This window comes from Poecile atricapillus, chromosome 1 (genome assembly GCF_030490865.1).
Source record: "Poecile atricapillus isolate bPoeAtr1 chromosome 1, bPoeAtr1.hap1, whole genome shotgun sequence".
Lineage (NCBI taxonomy): Eukaryota > Metazoa > Chordata > Aves > Passeriformes > Paridae > Poecile > Poecile atricapillus.
The window spans coordinates 175,644,705-175,663,599 of NC_081249.1; the positions used below are offsets into that span (position 1 = coordinate 175,644,705).

Sequence of the window (18,895 nt, forward strand, 5' to 3'; positions counted from 1 at the left end):
AGATGCACATCACCTCTGGCCTCCCATGCAGCAGACTCCAGTTTGCAGCATAAATGCACCCTGCCCAACCTGACAGCCAAGGGGCATCACATCCGAGGCTCTGCATAAATCCTAAGTGACATTCAGGATTGAGGGTGCCCTGTCCCCAGAACACAAAGGACTGGGAGCTCTGTGCCAGGGTGTTTGAGCTGTTCTTACCAGATGAACTCCCTGCAGTGAGAGCAGTAGGTGGGCTGCCGCAGGTAGGTGGCCATGAACTTGTGCCCGTTCACCTGGTGCACCCGCCTTCGCATCGCCCGCTGCCGCTTCCGAGTGAGGTTCTTAAAGATCCGGTCCCTCTGCAGAGTCCCTGTGCAGGGGGGAGAAGGAGAAAAAAGGACAGCAAAACATTAAGATCATCACACACAGTTACTGCTTCTGGTTTTGCTGCAGCATTTAGTTTAGGCCCTCGCCTAAGGAGGATGCGGACCTGCTGAAGCAAACCCAGAGGTGGCCATGGAGATGATGCCAGGGCTGGAGCCCCTCTGCTGTGGAGACAGGCTGGAAGAGCTGGGACTGCTCAGCCTGGAGAAGAGATGGCTCTGCAGAGACCCTGGAGCCCCTTCCAGTGCCTGAAGGGAGCTACAAGAGAGCTGGAGAGGGACTTTTGAGAAGGGCATGGAGTGACAGGACAAGGGGGATTGGCTTTGCACTGAAAGACAGTAGGTTTAGTTTGGATGTTTTGAAGAAACTAATGACTGTGAGGGTGGTGGGGCCCTGGCACAGGTTGCCCAGAGGAGCTGTGGCTGCCCCATCCCTGGAAGTGTTTCAGGCCACACCAGATGGGGCTTGGAGCAACCTGGGATAGTGGAAGGTGCCCCTGCCCATGGCAAGAGATTGAAGTTAGATATTTAAGGTCCCTTCCAATACAAACCACTCTATTATTCTATGATAAAATGGTATCAAAAGCCATGGTTACATCCCTGGTTATAAATCAGGAGACTGTGGTCCAGAACAAGGATGGCATATGTGACAGTTACAGAACTTAATTGCAATGTCCCCTTTAGCTCAAATTTGTATTTTTCATCCAGAAATATCTGCCTTTTGCTATCTTCCCCTCACTCCCCTCCTGTGCTGAGACATGCTAGCAAGTTATTAATTCACAAGCTGTAAATAGACCAGAAGCTCAAAGCTAATGAGTTGTTATAACTCACAGCTTTTTGGGCAGTAACTCCTGAAAACACAACTACACATAACCAACTGGCCACCACCACACTTGCTGAGTGAAAGCAGTGTCTTTCTTTGAGAACAGTGTTCACTCACCTTTGGTATTCTCATGCTACCTTTCTTTATCACTATTTGCAGCATTTTTACATGCTTCCAATACTTCCTGTGTTGGTTAAAAAACACAGGCTACTTTTTCAATGATGGCTAGTTGTTTGATATGTGCCACATTCAGCTTTCCTTAAAGGGTTCATTTTCCAAAGGTTAGGTAATATTTAATAGTTCTGGAAAGCAAAGATCCAGGAACTGCTGGAATTCAAATCCAAATTGTCCCAAAATACAATTTAATTTTAGAACAGAGTAGACTGTTTCAGTTGAAAGGAACCTACAATAAACATCTAGTCCAACTGTCTGACCATGTCAGAATGGATCAAAAGTTAATGTGCTTTAAGAGCATTGTTCAAACACTTCTTAAATATGACAGGTTGTGGGCACTGATCACCTCTCTAGGAAGCCTCTTCCCATGTCTGAATCACCTGTCATTAAAGAAATGCTTCCTAATGCCCAGTCCAAACTCCTCTGGCACAATTTAATATCACAATTTAATTATCTATCAATATAATTTAATCTTTTTTGAGTTTAGTTCAAGCACATAACCATTTCCTAGCAAAGCTCAATTTGCACAAAACAAGTGTCTCTCAAAAGGCAGGAACTGAGCTCTAGATCAAGAGAGCCATTCCCATTTAGGCAGCAGCTGTCGAAATTGCATATCCCACCCAGTTGGTCTCTGGGATCCTTGCACAGACTGGTCAGACTCAGCTGAGCTTCCCAGATCAAAGCCTCATCTGGGGCACACTTGCTTCAGAAGGAGGAAATTAAATTTGCAGTTTTTGAGTTAGTTAATTTGCAATGTAAAGGCCCTGAAAACAAGGGCATTTTGGGGGGGAAGATAACACACCAGAGACTGCCAGAGGTGAGTGTGCAACAGTGTTCTCTGTTCAGGATTCTTGTTTTGAGCGTGGACTGGAGGATGCAAGACCAAAGCCAGCTCCTGCCAAACCCTCTGCATGGATATAATTCCACAGGAGGGGACAGGTCTGTAAACTCCCAGAGCAGGGGATCAGCAGCAGGACCCAAACACAGCTGTCATCCTCCCACTTATCTTCCCACATAAAAGGGGCAGAGAAATTCCCTGCTTTCAACTGGCTTTGCTGATTAACCACTGGGGGCAGGGGGGTGGTGGAAATAGAGGAAAAGCTGTCAACCTGATCAAGGCCTGAAATGTAGGAATCCCACATCACAGGAATATTTCCTGGTCCTCTTTGTAGGAGTCAGGATAAGGGAAACCATCCTGTCAGTACTGAGCCCAGCCACTTCGAGGGGCCACGAGCCACAGGATGTATTCCTCTTGGTGCTCTTGCTACAGGTTCAGAAGCAAAGCCAGCCATAAAGCTCAAGGGTTTTCTGCTGAGTTCTCCCAGCCATTCCTGCACATGTCCCTTCCACAGGCACTGATGGAAACCTCCTGCCCGATGGCATCACTGTGACAAGGAGCACAGTTCGACTTTAGGACAGCTTGCATTTATTTTTTAAATGGAAGTGCATGCTATAAATTAGGATTTTCCCATTTAAACACACCAAGAAAAAGAATGTGGTAAGGCTGATCCAAGCATTTAACAGAAACCTGCTTTCCTCAGTGCACAGCTCCAAGCAGCTGTGCAGAGACTGGTGCAGAAGAGCCTGCCTTTGTAGGGAAGTGATTAAACATGTGTTTAATTCCCACTGAGGTCAACAGGACCCAGGGGACCACAGGAATTGCCAGACAATCAGAATGCTGGTCCATCTAGTTCAGCATCCTGCCTGTCAGTGGGCAACCAGAGACACATGACAGCAAGGTGGAGGAACTCTGCAGCTGGGAGATAATCAACTCCTTCCCACACACAAGATGTCATTTTGATGGCCAGAAGTGAGATCTGATTTGTGGAGGTTTAATATTCCTTTCAAACGTTCAACCATCACTGCACAAGTTCAACTGCCTTGTTATCTACCATAGGAAACAAGCCTGAGAAGAACCTCAAGAGGTCAACCAAAAGGTCCTCTGAAAGGAAGATGAAGAGACATTGCTTTGCTGAGGCTGAGCCTCCTGCAACTTCATGTGAAAATTAAAAAAAATAAAATTTCTTATACTATTATAGAATGTGCCCAACTTCAAATTCAAGAGAACATCACTTTGATGTAGGTTTAGGCAAACACGTGTTTCTTTCTGGATCAGGGCCAAACAATTGGCAAAGTGTCCTCTGTTGGTGTTCAGCATGTAGAGGAGAACTTCTGAGGTGTGGAAAGGGAAGCACAGGGCTTGAGTGGGTGGTGAACACATAAGTAAACCACCTAAAGAAGGAATCCAGTTACCAGCTTGCTCCATGCCAGCTGCTCCACTAGGAACCCAACAGCTGATGCCCTTTAAGCCCCCGTTTAGCAGAGTTTAAAAGAATACATTCCAAATTTAGCTCCTGCAGCTTCTGGTTTTGTTATGGCTCTGCCAAGGACCAGCACAGGGTAATCACCTCCCTGGTGCTCTCCCATGCAGAACAGACCACACATGGCAAGAGGAAACCAATCCCTGGCATCAGGAATAAGGGGCACTTGATGACAGCCTGCAGACACACCCATGGGACACTGCTGTGCATCCCTGTGGCTTGCCCAGCTTCACACAGATTGCAATTTTGAAGTTCACAAAACCAAAAATATTACAGGCACTTGCTTTTTCCTGGGCAACAGAGGGAGTCTCCATGCTGCCTGCTCTGGTGGATCACCTCCAGGGCCAGCCTGAAGCCTCCTCCCTAGAGCTTCCATCCCCCATTCTCCAGACACCAAAATCCCAGAGCACAACAGTTCCATCTTGCAGACCTGCTTGTCATTAACGCACATGCCACAAGTTGGGCTTTTTTTCTTTACTAAAAGCCAACTTGTATTTAAAACACTCCTCAGATTTCACACTTTTTCCCACTACTTGGCTGCCAGACCCTGCTAATGTTCTGCTGATACTGCACATATTTCAGGATCACCTGATCCTCACCCATGCTTATGTTCACCTCAATTTACAACATAGCAAATCTGAGTGTTACTAGGCAGGCTGCAGGAAGGCCTGGATTACTTTCCACATGCCATCAACTCTTTTGGGCACTATTCTTCCCATTTCCTGGTGCTGGCTCAAGTGAAAAGGAGAGGGAGAGCCCAGCACAACCTCAGCCATACCCTGAGCCCAGGTGCAGCTGCAGGAGACCATCCACCACATGATTTAGTGGATCTACATATACAACCACATCTCACAGAATAAATCCCTCTGTCTCAGGGCTTGGATGCTCTTGCATCCCACACACTACACCATGGAGCTGGCAAGTTCAGCCCTCCAACAAGATGCAAGTGATTTTGAAATGGTGAAACATATGGCTACCAAAACCTCCTTCCTCCCAACCAGCAGCAGTTCCTCAGCTCACACCCATCACATCTGTTCAACAGGTCCCAGTGCCACGGGGTGAGAGGCTGTGGGCAGAAATCATCCATCAACATGGCACTGAAGCCTGCTACTGGAAAAGTCAAAAGAATTGGGATTGCTCAGCCTGGAGAAAAGGAGGTTCTGGGGTGACCTTATTGCAGCACCTGAAGGGAGCCTACCAGAAATCTGAACAGGGAGTGTTTGCAAGGGTATGTAGTGATAGGACAAGGGGGAACAGATCCAAACTGAAAGAGAATAGATTTAGATGAGTTATTGGGAAGAAATCCTTTCCTCTGAGGGTGGTGAGGCTCTGGCACAGGTTGCCCAGAGAAGCTGTGGCTGCCCCATCCTGGGCAGTGTTCCAGACCAGGTTGGATGGGGTTTGCAGCAGCCTGGTCTGGTGGAAGGTGTCCCTGCCCATGGAAGGGGGTTGGAATGAGGTGAGATCTTTAAGGTTCCTTTCAACTCAAACCAGTCTGTGATTCTGCGACAGGGCAGCCAGTGCAGCAGCCCCTCATGCCTCTCATCTTTGGTGTCAGAGAATATAAAGCCATCAAAGACATTTTCCCAACTCATGTTTTTCATTCTGGCCAGTTTCCTACAGAATACATATTCTCCTTCTGGACACAGAGAGTGTTTTACAAAACAAAGCCATTCTAGACAGTTAAAGCGACCCAGACTTTTAAAATGCTCTAATTTCTGGTAAAGCAACAACCACCATGAACGGTTCAAATATCCAAACACTGCTTTAAGAGCAGACAAGTAATTGCTCAGTGAAGGGAGTTTCCACATCCGTGGTTAAACTCTGACATCTGTAACTATGGGGTATTTACTGTGCCTGCCTATGTGCAAAACTTAACTACAAAGTTCAACACTAAAAAGCCTCTTCCTCTTTCCTCCTCTGCACTCACACTGAACACATGTTTATGGCAGTGGAAATTATACAAGCAGCGGGAGAGGAGAATAAATAACCCACCAAGTCATTCGAGGACATGTGCAAGCACCAGCACATCCTCACCCACTCAGCAGCCTCAAACACCACTCCACCTGCCCCCTGAGCTTACCTGATCCTGCTCTTGCTGGGCAGAGATCCCTCCTTTCCCCCCTACCCCAGTTCCAGGGGGTTATGTCAGGCAAATCCTTACAGTGGCAGCATAACTACAGCAGGAAAACAAGAGGAAGAGCTGCAGGATGAAGTGGTGTGTTTGGAACTATTTGACTCAAGTGGTTAAAGCTCATCTGGTCTCATCTACTGGAAATCAATCTCACCGTGGTGCTATTGACTGCTGCTGTAACACCAGCACAGCAGAGGTCAGCCAGGTACCTCCCCACACATGACAGTTCCTGGTCTTACACTCCCATATGCACCAGTGGCATTTTAATTTGGAAGAAATAAAGATATTCAAAAAAGCAATGTGAAGAGCCTTAAATCAATAATGTTAATGGGCAAAAACTTAATTAAGCCTTCTTTTATCAGTAGCAGGAGCAGTATACACATCATCCTCCTCAAGGAGCACTGCAAGCAAGCTCCTTTTGAACTGAGAGACAACCATTGACCTTACTGGACTGTAAAAAGCACCACAGTGGATTGAGAGACAGCTCACCTCTTGCAAGCACTGCAGCACTGAACAACAATCTCAGATCATGCTAAATGCTCATCTAGCCCATGACCTAACAGTGAGTAGTAGTGGGTGTTTTAGGAAAAGAATACATAAATCAGATCAAGTAAATTAATTCACCCCCCCACACCCTCCAGCCATCAGTATGTAGGTGTTCTCTCAATATTTACCCAACACTGGGCTTCCTCACATCTACTGAATGTAAACTGAGGCTAAACCAAGATGTTTACTTCCCTGGCTGCAAAACATGTAAGTTTTGACAAAAATCGCTTACTAACATTTTGCATCTTTTAATTAGGAGTTTTATCACCATAATCCTGTGTATGGTCAAAACCATGGGAAGCCTTGCTAATTAAAATGTTATAAACACAACACAACATTGAAGAAGCTGACAGCCTGACCCTGAAAAGTGAAAAGGATTTAAATACCCTATTCTGCTGCCCTAATATTAGTGCTGCAGAGTAAAAGCCTAGGCTTTTTTACTACAAAGCTTTTTTTCAAAAGTTTAGTTGGATGCACAAATCAGCCAGGAGCCACCTCCACACAGACCATGCTAAGCACATGGGGTTTCTCTCCCAGCAGAAGTTGATCCTTCTGTTGCTTTTGCCAGTCTGTGCACGATCTGGTCTCTGCACTCTGGTTCCAATCCCAGGAGAGGCTCCTTGCAAAGCAAACATGTGGCACATCAAACACAGACTGGGACTCGTGTTTGATCCAGCTGCTGTTTGGCCCTCTGAAACTGGATAAAGTTTTGTGTGAAGATCAGAGAAAGAGCCAGCTAGGGCTGGCAGCACTGTACTGTATTCCAGGACTTCACAGAAAAGCCATGTTAATGGGCAGCTCATCTTTTAAGATGCCAACCTGTTAATATTGTCTGAAAGAGTAAGAAGAAACAATGATGCTCCGAGTCCAAAAAAAGTTTTCCCCACTCAGGAGTGTGAAACAGCACTATCAGCAGTCTTGGAAATGCAAACATGTAATCATCCCTGCATCAAATCACACAGAACCGTGCACTGGAGGCAAGGCCTCTGTTTCTTGTCCAAGTGCTGAAGTAGGGCAGATCCATCTTCCTTGTTTTCCTGCCAGATCTAGGACATGAATTCATCTGACCTCCCAGTGGTTAGCAGCATTTGAGGACTGAAGCTGAAGGGTGATGTTTCAGTGTGGCAGCAGTGAGGACAGGATCAGTGAGGTTCACACACCACTGCTGAGCATGACAGTGGCTCTGCTATTGCTACAAAAGCCCATCACAGGCTTATTTCTAGAATTACACAATGATGCCAAAGCTCTGCTGGTACCAGTAGGTAAGAGAAGAGCAACTTTTGGGGGGCTCAGCTTTCTTCAGCCTCTTGGGCTTGGCTGTAGCAGCGCCAGGGAGAGCAGGACAGCTCGGCAGAGATGCAGTGAGCAGAGTTTGGCTGCTGGGAGCAGCCACATCTTCAGGAGGGGAGATGGCTGCAGAGCCAAGGGAACAGCCCAGTACAGCTGGGGCTGAGAGAAGAATAGCTGCTTTTCATCTGTCTGCAAAACTTCTATGAGAACATGAGAGAGCAGGAAGAAGGCAGCTTGAGAACCTCTAAAGCAAGTATTTTGCTGCCTCTCCAAGTCTCCCAACTAGTTAAGAACACCATACAGGTTATTTTGCATAGAGTTTTAATTGCCACACAGGTTTTCAGATGTGCACAGAGCAGCTTTTCCACATTTGCTATTACATGATTTTTCTTGGAAAAGTTGTTGTTGTCGTTTTTTCCTAAGAAAAGTTGGTTTTGCTTGCAGATGTTGACAGCTCTGAAGCAAGGCACCACAGTATGTTGCACAAGGCTGAAAAGTGTAAATGGAAAAGCATTTCCACTCATTTCTATAGTGAGTAACCTTACCGTTTCATCTCTACAAGTTCTTGCATTCATTTGCAAAACCTCACTGTATATCTGTTTGCCTGAGAGACCAGGCTTGGGCAACAATGGCAAAGAACTGTCTCAGCTTGCACAGAGAGGAAACTCCAGGAGAAAATTATTTTATTTAAAAAGCAGAGGAGGGATTTGAGGGAGACAGGAGAAACCTGGGCACTGAACTGAGGCCATCAGAGCCCCAGACTGGCACTGTGACCAGAATGCCACCTCCTATCTGTCCCCTACCCAGCAAGACACAGTTTCAAAAAGCAAAATAAATTAGTCTGGTCATATCCCAGACAGGTGCTTCCCTCTGGCTGTAGCTGAACATGGTCTTCCAGCAGAAGTAGAATCTAAAAGTCACCCCAGCCCCACTGTTCTCTCCTCACAATGAAGCCCCCTCCCTGCCATCTCAGATCTACTGAAATGCTCCATAACCCACTCCTGTCACACTGACCTATATAAGAAAGGAAAAAAAACCCAACAAAACCCAAAAGACTTCTTAGTGCATGGCTCATTAGAGCCTTAACAAACCGATTCCTCTCCCTCCTCCCCTCACAATCATTACTATTTCCTTGTGCTGAGGCAAGCAAATTTCCATTGTAAAACCTCCTGTTAGTCCTTCCCACTTACTAAACTCAAGAGAAAAACGTTGAGATGTGATTTACTAGGGAAGGAAACTATTTTGATACATTATTCATTAAAAACAGGAAAATAAAACTACCAAAGCAACTTTGATCTTCGCCATGATTAATTCATATGCCAGAAGCCCTCTGATTTAGAAGATCTCAAACCACGCTGACTACAGAGCGGAATCAGCAGTAACAGAGTGACAGCATTTGTAAGTCAAAGCTCCCATCACTCGTGCAGAATCCTCCAGAAAAGCAGAACTGGTAGCAGGGAGATCCTGAACCCTCCCTGCTGCCCCTGCCTGGGGGCTCCTGCAAGTCACAACCACCAGCAGCTCATATGCTCGTGGGTGGCTCCATAGCAGGGATCACAACACACTTTTGGGAGGCCCAGCCCACACAGGCGAGCACGAGATCCAAGTCAAACCTATTTTTAACCCAGTGCAGTTTAAAGCTATTTTTAAAGTGGATGCTCTGGGGACATCCCCCTTTTGGGGCACAGGATCAGCTTCAGAAGCTGGCTGCTTTGGTACTGAAACAAAGGTGTCCACACAATGCCTGACAATCAACTAAATCTGCTTAAAACTCACACATTTATGTCCAGGCAGTGCAATTTGCTAGAGACACAGGTTTAACATCAACCCCAGAAGAAGGAGAAGCAGGAGAACACTTTTTATGGAACACAAAGACAAAACACACAAAGAAACCAGGATGAACAAAAAATCCAGTTGAGATGGGAATATCAAGCAGCTTGTGTCCAGAGGGTCTCAAAGTTTTGCAGCATCTCCACAAGTAAGCAACCACATCCCTCAATGCAGCAGCCATCCCCAAGACGAAATCTAGACCTTCCTCACCAAGGGCACTACACATCTCCATGAGAAAGCAAACTGTACCCCAAAGCACGGCTGGAATCTAGTCAGGAACAAAGTAACTGGGAAAGCTAATTTAACAGGACAAGGTAAATATTCCCCTTTTTCTGCCACTGGGGCCTCCAACTGCTGTCATGAGAGGCCTCAGCTTTTCCCCTGGAGGTGCACTGGGGCTCACTGGGCAGGATGATCAGCACCTGAATCACCACCTGGATTCTCCTGGTGGACTGGTCACCGCACAGCTGTGGAGCCCAAGTGGGCTGGCAGCAAGCTGAGCTCTGATCACACAGCTGACCTGGGAACTTCTGAGATTTCCATGTGGCAGCTTGCCAATGAGTCCTCTAATTTCAACAGCCTCAAAAAGCAGGTTGTTTACCATGTCGCTCTCCCACGCAGGCTCCCACACACCATGGGCTGAGTAACACACTGCTGCAGCAAAGCATCTGTCAAGAAAAACAAATTCAGCCTCTTGTATTCCCAGCTCATTGGGAAGAGCTCTGCCGAGAAATAACACCTCTTCTCAACACATCCCACCTTGGCAATGCAGCAAGGAAGTACTCAGTGCACAGGCTGGGATCACACAATCCATCCTGAAACTCCTGCAGATGGCAGAGACCATGAGTTCTGTGTCCCTCCCAGTGCCAGGGGATTGTTGTGATTTCCCAGAGGGATTTCCCAAGGGCTGCGGGCCAGGAGCGGTGCCTTCAATAAACGCAGTTGTCCCCAACAGCTTCCCAGTAGCTAACACAGCCGGACCTGATTCTTTCCTCCTTCCCCATCTCCTCCCAAACATGGTTTTCACCCTGAAATACATATTTCTCCACTTCTGAAATATGTCTCTGGGATTTCAAAAGCAGATGTCCCGAATCCAAACAAATACAGCTTTAAAAACGCTGGCTGCCACATGGACAGGGTGTTGCTTGCCTCGGCTCAGCATCATAGAATCATAAAGTCTGGAAAAGACCTCCAAGATCATTGAGTCCAACCTTTGACCAAACATCACACTGTCAGCAAAACCACAGCACTGAGTGCCACGTCCAGCTGTTCCTTGAACACTTCCAGGGATGGCAACTCACCATCACACTGCTTGGGAGTCTGGTGTCAGCAGCTCCATAATGTGACACCCACCAATTTCATTCTCCCAAATAGGTGACCCTTTCCAGCAGGTGTAAGAACAGCAGCAGTAAATCAATATTCTGCCTCCTGCAGGCTCTCCCATCTCACTTCTCTCAAGTAATAAACAAGCAGAGGTGGGCGAGCAGAAGAAAGTCACTTTCCCCAACAGCTTGTGAGAGACACCTAAAACCTGTACCTTGCTTCATCTTCTTTCCCAGACCTTCACTGGGGAAGGAACACTTAAGGAGGAAATTTTTTTAGGCTCAAATGACAGGAGATGAAAGCCAGCCCATGGTTTGATGGTCACAACTGCCCTCACACAGGTTTAAGGAGTTCTCCCCCCACACAGCGTCCTGTCTTCTTTCCAGCACTGCCTTCCCACACAGCCATTTCCCAGCCAGATCATGGGACACAGGGATTTCTCTGCCATGGCCTTCATGTGCAAGTTGTCACCAGCCCTTCTGGATGCAACTGGACCCTTCCCTTGAAGGGCTTGTTCTTCCTACTTTGCCCCCCATTCACAAGTGAACTACAGAACCACAGTCAATGCAAGTAAAAACAGGTGTAGGACTAGACTGAGGCCATCACTCAGTAAGGATTCCTCACTCAGCACCTAAGAACTCTGAGCAGGGCAGGCTGGACAAGAAATATTTTTCTGCCTTTATCCTTGCTGACTTGCAAGTGTGATCTGCAATTCTGTACTGTGAACATACAGGAAGGACACATCTTAGACACAAAAATTTGGCGCTGCCTGACTTTTCAGAGTTTGATTTTCTAGTGATATCCTTCAAATGAAAAGGTTTCTGGCTTTAAGGCAATTTCCTACATTTCATAAACAAAGAAAATTATTGTTGGAAGCAAGTTCATCTGCTGGAACTGCAGCAGTCTCCTCGGTCCTGGCTCAGCAGCAAAGCTGTGGTTTTGAGCACACAGCTCCAGGGAGAGAGGAAAGGGGAACACACACTTCCCAGGAAAGGACTGTGCTTTGCTGTGTGGATCAGTGTAGTGGCAGACACACATGCTCAACAGGTCTGGCAGCTAGACGGCAGAAAAGAGCTGAGATTCTGGGATTAAAAACAGTTCCAGACTCCAACAAGAAACAGGCTTTGATGGTCACAGCTATGTTGCTGCTGCAGCCATTCCCTGTCCCCTGCAGCTCCTCTACAATCTCTCTGTCCATATTCTCCTCCTCCCACCTCCTTTAACCCTTTGGGCTTCTTTAAACTGCTTTTTCCAGACTACTCCTGCCCATATCCATCCATCACCACTCCCCAGACCAGTCCCCTACTTCCTTCTATCTCTCCTTATATTTCTTATCTCTGCCCTTCTTCCAGACCCTTATAGCTCTATTTCTTCTCCAAGCAACTTTTCCCAGTGTTTTCACCATTCACTGCCCTTTCCCCTTGTCTCAGCAGATGGAGCAAGGAGAGCAGGACACCTGCTCAGCCAGACCTCCTGCCTCCCTCCCTCCCTCCTCTGCATCAGTGTTGTTGTGGTTCTGTGGTTCCCCCTCCTGCCTCACTGCAGCACCCAGGGCAGGGCTGAGCTCAGTCAAGGAGAATTCTGGCCCAAAAACCAACCACAGCCCTGCTCCAATTTCCCAGTCCAGACAGCTGGTACAGAACTGGCTTCACTCAAAGAGCCCCAGGAAAACCCAAGAGCATCCTTTTCAGACAGACAGATTCACCCTTAATTATGAAACTGCCTCATTCCCTCATCTGCAACCACCAGCAGCGCTGGCAGTGCCAGGGGGAGCAGCCACTGAGGCAGCTCAGGGCAGGTGGTGTCCACAGCACTCCGAGCCACGCTGATGGCATGCAGTTTATCCCACATCACAAATGATTAAGTTTTCCCCAAAGACAGCAGACAGGGACAGCAGAAGCTTTCATCCCTCCCTCTCTTGCCTCTGCCAAGCTTGAGGTCACCCTGGCCAAACAACATCAGGATCTCTTTGCTCAAAGCTCTATTTTGATTCAGCATTTCATTCTGGAAAACAAACAGAACCATTGCTGCTGAAGCACTCCAGGAAACAAAAACAGCTGGCACTGAAGAGCAGGAAACTCATTATTTTCTGCTGGGCATTGTCTGGAACAACCTAAAACAGAGGTGTATAAATTACAAGTGTGAGTATTCACCTCCTAAAGCATCACTAGAAGATTAGTTCTGCTTCCTCCAGCTCCATGGCAGCTCACCTAATGCTGAAGATCCAGTTCTGCCCTTGGCTGTTTGGGAGGTGTTCCCCCCTGCAGGACTGAACTGCTCAACACCCTCACCATGCAGCAGACTGATGCTGCTGATCCTCCTGATGTCTGTGGAGCCAGAGGGAGCCTTGGCTCTCCCCATGAGCACTAAGGATGCCCGAATAGCCCCCAGGTAAACTGAGGTCATTAAACACCGCAGCACAACAGCATCTTCCAGACACAAGGAAAATCCTTGACTGTGGCAGTACCACCTAAATCAGGAGTCTCCTCCAGCAGCTAGAGTTGAGAGACTCAGATACTAAATGGGATACAGCCTAATTTGATAGTTGCTGGAGACCAAGTTTTACATATTTATATATATATATATATATATATATATATATATATATACACATATAATGAAACAAACAGCATGGTTTTGTTGGTATTTTTTTTCCTGCAGGTTCTGGCACCTATTTACAGAGTGACTCTCTGAGGCTTTTGGACAGCCATTGACCTATCTCATCTCACCTATTACCCTATTTTCATCTCTGTCAGACACCTCACAAACTGTGTTCTAGAGAAATTCAGGCACAGCCTGAGGTGTGCTACTGTCGGGGCACCTCCTTCATCCCAGTCCAGGGTATCATCCAGGTGCCTTACCCACACTGGCTCCAGAGAGGGATGGCCATGAAACAGCCTCAGGGAGCAGCAACCAGGGCTGTGCCATCACCCCTGGATCCCAGCACTCACCTCCTATAGCTTCATGCTCCTCTCCTTCCATCCCACACTCCCCATCCTGCCCCACTGCAGCACAAACACCAGCTCCAGCAGAGCCCTGTCCTCCAAGGCCAAGGAGGTTTCAGCTCCTCTGGGAACCACCGTCACCTCTTCCAGGAATCACATGCAAATAAAGCAAAGAAACCTCTGTTCCTCATTACAGCCAGGAACACTGAAATCCCAGGGCTGACTGCAAGCTTGAATATTTATCTCTAGGTTTCAGAGCTCAGACAAAACACAGCCCACTGAGGAAGTGAAGTTAACCCTGATATTGCTGTTTGTTGCATTTTTACACTGCCTGGGTACCTCTGCAGTTGGCAGATCTTGGCAAGTCACAAATTACTGACAAAAACCTCTTGGCATCAGACACACTGCAATAGCTGTAGGGCTCACATGGACCATTTTCTGAGAAATAAAAGTAGTCTTGTGGGTATGTGTCAGGCTGGGGTGCTGCTCTCCTCCTGCCTCTGCATTACAGTCCCTCCATAAACATCAAGCAAATCACATTTCCCAGGGTCTGGCTCTTCCTGCTACCAGGAATAAACAGCTTTGTTTGTTTGTTTTCCTGTTGAAATATTTCTTCTCTGTGAAATTTCAGAATTTAACAAACTTGCCTTGTTTTCTTTTATTTAATGGCAGAGAGATGACATATGTGAGATATCAGCACTCCAGGGTGCAAGAATACTCGGGTTCTCTCGGCAATATTTACACATGAAATGCAACGTGCACATTTTGGAAGTTTCACTCTGAAATGCAAAAAAAAGGAACTCATGGAGGCTTTGGGACAAGGACAGAGTTGCTCCTGCTCCCCCTGGCTTGGCTGACAAACCTCTGCTGGGGTGTGCAGGGTGTGGGTGTGACCTCCAGGAGACCAACACCTGCTCAGGACTTCAAGATCAGCCTCTGGAACCCTTTATTTCTTAACCTGGCATTTTATTTTTTCACCTGACTGACATCTTTCAGCAAGGCTGGGGATCCACTGAAGCTCACCTGCCTGCCACACAGAGATGCACAGCATTTGTGGATTACATTCCTGGTCCCTGCAAGAGCTCAATCTTCTCAGGGCACACTTTGGGTGCATTTTCTCTCCCATGAACTCAACACTGTGCTGACCTATCTCCATCTGAAAATGCAGAGCTGAACCAACATGGAGTGGATCTGGAAATCCCTTGCCTGCAGCATGTGTGACAAGTGTAAAGCACTGAAAAAAGTGTAGACATTGGAAAAAAAAGCAATACAAGAGAAGAAATGCATGTCTCCTGCTGGTCTCTGCCACACAAGGCTTTGGGCTAGACATTAAAGACTTCCATGTCCTTCCAGACTGTGAACCAAAGGCAGCAGAACTTTCTGCACTGATATGGCCTGTTTGGACCAGCAGGTTTTCTGGGTGGTGTCTACCTCAAGCTTTAAAACTCTGCTAGAGCCAGTAAACCAAAAGAGAAGAGTGGCCCAAGAACCAGGGGATGAGAACAGGGAATTTTTTTATTACTTGGTTCCTAGTTTCCAGTATTTATTCCCTTAACTATAAAAGATGGGCTGAAAGCGGTCATTACTGCAGTTTACAGAGGACTGGTAAAACTCTTTTTCCTCCCTGTTGTGCAAGAAGCTGATAACAGATCTGTCAATAGAAACTTTATGGGGCTGAAGGGCTACATTATAGTGCAGAGCAAGGATCTTGTTGGCACAATACCTATGTCCCACTTTTAAGGCTGCAGATCTTTAGTGGTACCTGTCAGAGAAAATATTATTTCTTTAAAAAAATTTAATGTTAGAAAAATGTACTCTAAGAAAAATGACACCAAAATACCAAGAGTCTCTGTGTCTGAGGACAAACTATTTTAATGTGCCAGTTGCAAATCAAAGAAGCATTTCCTGGTCCAGAAGCAGGTTTGGCCTTCCTGAACCTGCTTCAGGTTACCTGCAGGTAAGCAGGTTCAGCTTCCCCCTTGGGGGATGGAACTAGACGCTCCTAAAGGTCCCTTCCAATATGATTCCTTGCTGCTGCAAACCCTACCAACATGAAATATTTAGTAACAGGTGCTATATCTGCACTACCAACTCACTAGGCCTTTCAATATTCTTGTCATTCTGTTTCTTGCCCAGAACTCAAATTTGTCATTGTCTTTGCTGACACTGAAAGAAAAGAAACAGCTATTACCTACCTCAGAACGATGAAATTAAAACTGAACTTCAAGTCAGAATTATCACTTTGAGTGACAACATGAAAAAATAAAATTAAAAAAAAAAAGGCAAATTCCAGGGGTAAAAATAGAAACACTATTTTCTACAGGGCTTGCTTCATTCATTAATTCAGTCAAATCCTTCATTAGTATTAATTTAATTAGCTTTGCTCAGAATTAAATAGAGCAAACAGAGAGGTGGCAAACTGAGGGCGCTCAGCACACCTTGCAGGCAAAGCTGCGAGGGGACAGGGCTGGCTCTGGGACTCCAGAGCTGCAAGGGGAGAGGTTCAGTCCATCCAGGCACACACCTGGGGCCTCTCTGTGTCCAGCCTGACCAAACAGCCTGGCCCAGGCACCATCACCAGCCCTGGGGAATCTCTTCTGACTTCTCCCAGGGGTCCAGAGGCACAAACAGCAGCAGTGGTTCACCCACACTCACTGCAAGGCTTTTTATTTCAAATCAATCATCTCCTGCCCAAGAAGAGCTAATTCAGGGTCTGCTCTTTCACAGCTGGAACCAATGTTGAGTGGGAGAGCACTGGAGAGCAGCTCTGAATTCGTGTCACCAGCTGAGCAATGCCCTCTGGGGCACCTCAAGAGCACCTACGTGTGTAAAAGAGCAATAAAGCAGATTTTTTTTTTTCCTTTACAAGGGCCTGCAAGTGTTGAGATCTCATGGATTATCTCAAAGGTCCTGTGGATTATCTCAGAGTTCCTGGCACGCACATGGGATCACAGGGAGGGGAGGAAGCAGGACTCTGGGTTCTGTTAAACCACAGCTCCTGCAGTCCCCAGGGCTGGGCAGAGCTTGGTGTGGTCCCACACACTGCACCCTGCTCCAGTTCCCAGCTCCTCAGGGGGGAAAACATTTATAATGTTATTTATAATCCAGAGTAAAAAGAATAAGAAAGTTTTCAAAAGGAACTGTATGACTTGAAAAACACTTGATGACTTGAAAAAGTAATCCTAATAGGGTGAAATAAAGAAAATCCAGAAAAGAGTAAATAGATTCATTTGAGAAGGGGTGGGAAATCAAACCCTAAGCAATGTCTGAAATCTGGCAGGCAGAAGTCAGTCCTCACCTTCTCTATAAAACAGCCTGGACTGAAACAGCTCTTGGGTCAGTGAGGGAGATGGCTGGGGAAGAATGTGCTTCCCTCCACACCAGCTGGGTGCCAGGGCCACCAGGGATGTGTCACCCTTGGGGAGTTCAGGAATTGGACTTTGCTGATCATTGAGGGTTCCCTAGAGTATTCTGTGAGAGGTAATCTCCTCACAAGGTAAGGAGATTCTCATTTTAATTTTGCACTGGTTGCTTTTTACACAGGAAACGTCAGCTGAATGAGAGTAGTTAATATAATCAGATACAGCTTAGCACAGCAAGTATATCCAAGCAGAGAAAATAAAGAGAGGCAGGTATAATTTCTCTAGGCCTCCCTCACTTCCTATTGCTCTGTTCCTTTTTCTGAAAAACTACATGTGTTTTTAGCACATCAAACAGGCATGTCTCCCTGCCTCAAAACAGCAGGGCAGCACTGATGGGCAGAGGAACCATGTGGGAACCTGCAAAGGACTAACCTCCTTCCAGCTGTGTGTTTCCTCTCCTGCCCTCACATCCTGACAGGACTCAAATGCCTCTGTCAGACTTGCAGGAGTGACACCCTGCTCCCCCACCCCTGCTGAACCAAATGAAGATTTTGGTCAGAGGAACTTTTGGTCAAACCAAAAAACCACCACTCCTAAAGGTAAAGTCCGAGCACCACCAGGACTGCCTGTTTTGAGCAAGCAAAACAGGGCAAACAAAATAGGACAAAGAAAATAGGGCAGTCTCAGGTGGGACTAAACCCCAGTGTCGATTGTTTTGTCAGGGTTTTTTGGGTTTTTCTAATTTTTCTTCTTATCCTCCCTATTTCCTCCCTCTCTTTGCTCACTTTTTCAGCTTTTACTTTACTGGGGGTAGATGGTGCCTGAGACCTTGTGACTCTGGCTATTTCCATAAACTAAACAACTAGCTCAGCATAGGAAGTCATAGGGAGCAGGAGGATGTGGCAGTGGCTGCCCTCCAGATCAGGGGAACAACTGGGAAGCTGCTATTTGAGCTTTCAAGTAGTGAATTATTCTCAGACTTCTTAAAACAACCCTTAAAATTTCAAATACAATTCAGAGCCTCCACATTTCCAGCAAAAGGGACAAAAGTAGAATTAAATATGGTGTTATGAACAAGACCTCTCTGTGTATCAGAGGGAAACCCCTTCTTCATGAGTATCTCTGTTACCCAATGACTGGGAAAAGTCAGTATCTGCAAATCAGGCTTGCCCTGGATTAAGTCTTTTCTTGGAAACTCTAAATGTGACCATACATGGGAACAACCAGACAAGAAAAAACCCAACAGCCATCTTTGATCTTCTTGCTCTGTAACTCTACACATCCTCAAGAACAACAGAGGAAAGAGAAGTAAATTGTTTCTAACATTTCCCATTTCCCTTGGAAAGCAGTAGCTGTACAAACATCTGAGTTCTTCATTCCTCATCTCTGAGACCTTGCTGGCAACACGCTTAGCCACCAGCACAGATCTGAAACACACTCTGGATTTATGCTCATGCCTTCCATCCCTGCTCAACCCTGCTTTAAATGGCCAAGCATGGCACTCCTGCATGTGGATACAAACTGGGATGTAAGTCAGTCAAAGCCCTCCAGTTTCTTCTCTTTCCATCCCTGGTCCTGTCATAGGAAATTAAAGCCAATTTCTAACATTCCTTTCATCCCAGCAAGATATTCCTCCAGGACTCCCCAGCACACCTTGGCATTCTCCCTGTTCTCTGGATACAAATAGAAAGATTTCCTGGGTTGCTGCAGCACAGCTTACATCCACGCTCATAAATGGTATCACAGTAAAGAACAGCGACATCAAAACCATCACACTATAAAATA

General features: G+C 46.5%; 1 protein-coding gene across 1 annotated transcript in view; it reads right to left on the reverse strand.

The window, feature by feature from the left end:
- The window catches only part of PRKCH (protein kinase C eta), a 113,470-nt gene that overhangs the window by 66,994 nt on the left and 27,581 nt on the right, over nucleotides 1–18,895 (reverse strand). The window contains exon 3 of the mRNA XM_058827789.1: nucleotides 199–349. Within this exon, the coding sequence (XP_058683772.1) occupies nucleotides 199–349 (151 nt within the window). The remainder of the gene's footprint in view (nucleotides 1–198; nucleotides 350–18,895) is intronic.